Source organism: Myotis davidii, unplaced genomic scaffold, assembly GCF_000327345.1.
Source record: "Myotis davidii unplaced genomic scaffold, ASM32734v1 scaffold1113, whole genome shotgun sequence".
Classification (NCBI taxonomy): Eukaryota; Metazoa; Chordata; class Mammalia; order Chiroptera; family Vespertilionidae; genus Myotis; species Myotis davidii.
The window spans coordinates 423,527-429,571 of NW_006284942.1; the positions used below are offsets into that span (position 1 = coordinate 423,527).

Below are 6,045 nucleotides of genomic sequence, written 5' to 3' on the forward strand. Positions count from 1 at the left end.
ATTTAAAAGTTTTGCTTTCTTTTTTAAAATTTTTAAATTGATTTCAGAGAGAGAAAGGGAGAGGGAGAGAGAGATAGACACACCAATGATGAGAGAGAATCATTTTAATTGGCTGCCTTCTGCATACCCACTACCAGGATTACCTGGTTCATGGGTCAACGCTCAACCACTGAGCAACACCAGCTGGGCTGTTTATGGTGATTTTTGCTGGGCTTTACACTTTCATTATTGTCAAATATATCAACCTTTTCATTTATAGCTTCTAGGCAGCTGTAGTTATGCAGGGATTTCTGGCTGTAAAGGACCTCTGGGTAGGAATCTCTGCTGTTTCGAGTGGAGATACGCTGGGAATACAGAGGAAGGATTGCAAGTGACCAAAACCCCAATTGAAGTCAACTCACACGAAAAAGCAATTTACAAGCTCTTGTAACTGGAAAGTCTTGGCCCAGCTGGATCCAGGGGCTCAAAACACATCATCAGGATAAATTCTCTCTCTCTCCTTCAGTCTTCCTTCACATCAGCCCTCTGACATGGTGTCTCCCCAGCCCCCACCATATCATTCTCACCACCCGCAATTGCTATAAAAACAGAACTTCTCTTTCCCAATCATTCTAGCAAAAGTCCCAGGGTTGAGTTTTATTAAATCAGTTTCAGTCAAGAACCCATCCCTGAACCAATCCCTGTGGTGAATGTGTTGACCATCCAGGCCTGGGGTCAAGGATGGAGGTTGGTCAGCTCTCCTAAAACACATTGATTGGTGAGTTCCCCAAAGCAAAAACGACGTCCTATTACCCAGGTGGGGAAAATGGGTGGAGGACAGGTCCAGACAATAATGCCCTCAGCAGAGGTGCAGGTGGGTTGTGGGTTCTGCCAGCTGGTAACATCGTTCTTTCCCCCTCAGAACCCCCGGCTGGAGAAGCCCGTGCTGCTCTCTGAGTTCTCCACCAAGATCCCACGAAGTGAAATGGACATGCCTGTTGAGAATGGCCTCCGGGCTCCGGTCAGCGCCTACCAGTATGCACTGTCCAACGGGGATGTCTGGAAAGTGCACGAGGTGCCTGACTATACCATGGTCTACAGCAGCCCCAGCATGGCTGATGCCACCCCACCCTGGAGTGGCTACAAGGAGCAGAGCCCCCAGACGCTTCTGGAGCTAAAGCGGCATCGGGCTGCAGCCAAGCTGCTCAGCCACCCCTTCCTGAGCACCCACCTGGGCAGCAGCATGGCCAGGACGGGTGAGAGCAGCAGTGAAGGCAAGGCCCCCTTGATCGGAGGCAGAACTTCACCATACAGCAGCAATGGGACCTCGGTATATTACACGGTCACCAGCGGAGACCCCCCCCTCTTGAAGTTCAAGGCCCCCATTGAGGAGATGGAAGAGAAGGTCCATGGCTGCTGCCGCATCTCCTAATCTCCCTGTGACAGAGGAGAGAGATGCTTTGGGGAGGGGTCCCTGGAATCCAGGCCAGCCCTGGCTGGGAGGCTTCACAGGGCAGCTGGGGGGAGATGGGCTCTGCTTTCCAGAGGAATGCTGACCCCACCTCGCAGCCAGCTGCCCATAGCATCACCCCTTCCCACGATCTGCTTCCTGCTGCATTGTCTGCCATCAGAAACAAGGCCCCTAGCGGCTTCCCGACTCACCCTGCTGTCTGATTTGGGGGAGGGAGGGCTGGGATTCCAGTTCTGTTACTGATAGAGGCTTCTTTGGACCAGTACTCGCATGTCACATATCAACACACACACACACACACACACACACACACACACACACACTTCATCAACGTGTATACAAATGACAACTGGGCTCATGGGAAGCAGGTGGAACAGAGAATTTGTGAGCTATTCCTGAGAGAATGATTGAGGTTAAGACTCAGAGTTTTATCACCACTGCCAATGTGGCTTTAGCAGGGGAGGGGGCCTGCTAAGCTGAGACCCATCATCCTGCCCAGAGTCCTGTTGGGATCTGGGCCACCATCCACATCTGACAGGAGCAGGAAGTCCGCTCTGTCGCCAGAGGAAGCCATGAACCCACATGGGTAGATGAAATGGACACAGCACTGCTCCCACATCCTTGTCCATGCCAGGACCTAGTTGTGTGAACGCCCAGGGGCCAAGGTGGAAAACCAGGCTATTCTATTCCCGGAATATTCCAGATCACATTTTGTTTTTATGAAAGCATCAAAAAGTGGAGGGGATAACAAAGGCAATATTTCCAAAAGTGAGTTTCATAAAAGGACTATTTAAGGCTGTAAAACTCTAGGCAGGAGGTAACTGAATTTGGCTGCTTTTATGGAGAATGTTATGATCATTAGGTTTTACGGGCTTTTGTTGGAAAAATGAACTTAGTGAGGAGCTTCAGTGGAAAGGGCTTTTCCAAGGAGAGGGGCGAGTTCATGTTGGCAGTTTCTCAGCCAGCCCTCATCAGACTGAGCCATCAGAGTGAACAGCAAGGGGCTGCTGCCTGCCACCACGTCCCCACTCCTAGAGTGAATGCTCAGGATCCCAGGCCCCACTTTGCCAGTTGGCCCTTGTGAGTTCCTGCCTGGCCCAGGGACTCCCAGCCTGTTCCTGCTGGAGTGGTGACACCCCGGGGCTGCAAATCCACAGTGCCCATGGCCAACACCCTGATCTGCATTCAGGAGAGAGTGATGGTGAGGAGGTTGGTCACGAGCCTGTTCCATGCCAGGAGCCAGCCATGTGACCACCCATTCAATTCACCAGTGGGGCAGGCTGCCCATCACCTCTCCACTGCATTCTCTCATGAGCCCCTTTCAATTGTTGCCCGTGAGTTGGGCACTATCCACTGGCTCAGCTAAAACCCATTGGTGTCACTAATGAGCAGGTTTGTTCCCTGCTCCGTGTACCTTTTAATTGTCCTAAAACTACCTCCTTAGAGCTCTGAAGGTGCCCCCTAGATCCAGATTCTGCAATTTGGGGGACATATCTGGGTTCCCTTTAACTCTCTCCTTTCTGGCCTATGAAAACTTCTCTCTGGGGGCACCTGGGCCAGGAGACTGTGTGGCTGGAGAAGTTCCCTTTGTGCCACAGCTTTAGTAATGGGTCTGCTGTTTGTAAGTTCCAGTCCCCACTGTGGTCCCCGCCCACTCCCCTAACCCAGAGAGGGAGCTGGCTCCCAGGGGGCCTGGCTGATGCTTTCCCAGGAGTAGGGCAGCTGGGCAGGAGAGCACAGGGCTCAGGAGAGTCATTGTACCCCTGGTGGCTCTTGTATGCAGGGAGGGTCACAGCACCAGGCCCCCTACCCCAATTCCAGGACAGTTCCAGTCTTGGGTGGAGGGGCAGGTCAGGAGACTGCAGGCGTTTGTGTGATGCCTCCTATGTCCCTGAGGTCTGGAGCGGGCTCTCCATCATCTCAGCCTATGGCTGGAGCAGGGCAGGGATATACCTTAAAACAGTGTTCAGATCAGACTAACACTGAAATTCCTTTTGAGCCAGCTTAAGCTGTGAGTTGGGGAGTGCCGAGAGAAGCCACATACTCCTCCAGAGAGAGCTGGGCAGGTTTTTTGATCTGTTTGCTCAGGGCACAGAGACTGGAGCCGTTTATTGCCCACTCTAAGCCCTCTGGCCATTCCCTCCTCCCTCCTTGCTTCCTGCCTCCTGGGCTGTTCCTCTCTACCCAGAAGGCTGGGAATCCCACCGATTCCCCAACAGGAGACAACTAAAGACTCTTGAGCACAAGCTCATATTTTCAATCAGGGATAAACCATTCCCTATTGGGGCTTCCAAGTACCTGGGGTACTTTTCCTGTAGGTCTCTTGGGTGTTGAAGGACAAGCTGGGGCCAAGGTCATCCATTTATTCACTCATGTAGTTTATTGAGTAGTTGTGACATACCAGGCACTATGTTAGGTTCTGGGAGTTAAGGAGGGACAAGATAGAATGAGGAGACTGCTCTTTATGGTTTTCAACCCTCGAGGACCATGGGTGTCAGCAGCAGCCCATTCAATTAATCTGAGATAGAGTGACTGCATCCTGGTCCAATATCCCTAGATGACATTTGCCACTAAATGCAGATGCTGGATCTTGGGTTCCAGGCAGACACCATCCCAAGTCTATATGGAGCTCTCAGGGTTCCTAGCTACCTTCAGGCCAACATCTTTGAGGCACTATATAATAGCAGTTTGAGGTCAGTGTCTAGAAGAATAAAGATTCTGGAATTTGCTGCCAAATGCGTCTCAGGTTTTAAAACTCATTGTCTCTTACTCATTTTTGCTATTTATTATGCAACCTTCCTGCTCCACCAATGGATAATGGGAAGAAAAAAGAGCTTCTCCTTTAACATCGAAGCTTTTCCTCATGAATTGCCTCTCTTTTGGGCCAGTGTGGATCAAGGAGCTGGAAGAATGCTGGCAAGGTTGACCAGATGCCCAGCTCTTGCTGAGACCCAGGTCTAGTGGCAGCTCCTGGCAGATTGAAGGAGGCTACTTCTAAAGCGGGTGCCATGTGGCTCACTGTGAGCTCTGGCCCTTGCTCTCACCCCACCCTAAGCCCCAGACTACTGAAAATTGGTGAGTTTCTGGCCAGTAACTCAGGGAAGCTGAATGAACCCTAGACTCAAGTCTACTAAAGACTTCAGGATGTAGTTCTCCGTCAGATATGCAGCATCAATGAAACTGCTCTGCACTGTTTGATCAACTTAAATGGGTTTAGAAAGTTAACGAGGGTATGTCCCCTGTCCTATCTCACCACAGTTTGTTGGCTTTGTAGTAACTTAAGACTATTTGGGTTCTCGGTGTCAGATACTTTTTGATCTTGAGCTCTCTCTTCCATTTGCTTTCCCAGAAGGCGCTCCTTGTAAGATGCTCAGAAGGACTATATTTAACTCTGGCTATTGTAGCCTGGGGACAGCCTCCCCACCCCCAGGGCACATAAGAGCAAAGGGTCATGTGGTCAGTGGATAACTCCATAGAAGTGATCCCTTTGCTAAAAGCTATAGCCCTCTCCTTGATAGGAATCTCTTGCTGGCCAGTTGGCCAGAGGACCTGCTTCCCATGGGCATGCAAGTGCCATAGTGCAGAGCCTGGCTCTGCACACCCAGGAAATGTCTGAAGATCCCCAGCCCTCCGCAATAATTCACCAGACCAGAAGCCACTGATGTACAGAGAACAATTAAGAAAAATGTATTTTATGTGAAAAAAAAGTTAAAACTCTGTATACTGTATCAGCAGCTTTGTGTAAAAAATGGCAATCAAGAGAGTCTAATATATTTAAAACTTTTTTAAAAAAAATATCCTCAAGGATCTTTGATATTGTATTGAAGTAACTTTCAGGTAGCTCCTCACCATCCGGCAGTGGTGGGCCTTGTGTCCAAGACCATGGCCCAACCACATCTCAAAGGGGCATGCCCCTGGAGTTGCTTCCAGCTGCCAAGGCCTGTGACGGAATTCGCTGTTGAGTTTTTAATTAAGATTATTAAATTCCTTTTAATAACATCTGTAAGTGTGGCTGTGGTCATTGTTGTGAGCTCTCTTGAACTGTGCTGAGTTGAATTCACAAAGAGGTGATGCCTGGGATAGAAAGTGGGGAATCCCTGCCCCCCACCACAGAAGACTCTGCCAGGAGGCCCCTAGAGCAGAGGGAGCTCTGAGGTCTCAGACATGGAGATGTCTTTCTAGACTGGGGGATGGTGAAACCTGGTGAATTCAAGACAAGGTAGATGATTGGGAATGACCTTCATTCTGTTAATGCTCCCTTTGGAATTAACATTGGTTACACTTTCAAAGGTTTGTCTGATGACATATTTTTATGTAATAGGGCTGTGCTCTGTTCTGTTCTGTTCTTGAGAGTGCACTATCCTCTTCCCTACCTCCCACCCCAGTCCTTTTCCTCACATAGCTGATAGTGAGGAGGTAAAATGCTATATACTACTTCACATTACAACAGCACCTCAGGTGAGACCCTGGTTATTCTTACTTTTCCCTCAGGCAATAGAGGCATTGACAAGTTATATGGTTGCACAGTCCCAGACCACGGACCTTGTCTTTGTCATTTGCAGACATGTGTTGGTATCTCAGAAGACGATGGAAAG

The 6,045-nt window shown here is 49.7% G+C and overlaps 1 protein-coding gene across 1 annotated transcript in view; it reads left to right on the forward strand.

The window, feature by feature from the left end:
- PPP1R16B (protein phosphatase 1 regulatory subunit 16B) overlaps positions 1–1,738 on the forward strand; it is a gene marked incomplete at its 5' end in the record, with an annotated part of 72,547 nt that extends 70,809 nt beyond the window's left edge. The window contains one exon of the mRNA XM_006755227.1: positions 902–1,738. Within this exon, the coding sequence (XP_006755290.1) occupies positions 902–1,411 (510 nt within the window). The remainder of the gene's footprint in view (positions 1–901) is intronic.
- Between the last annotated feature and the right edge of the window lie 4,307 nt (positions 1,739–6,045).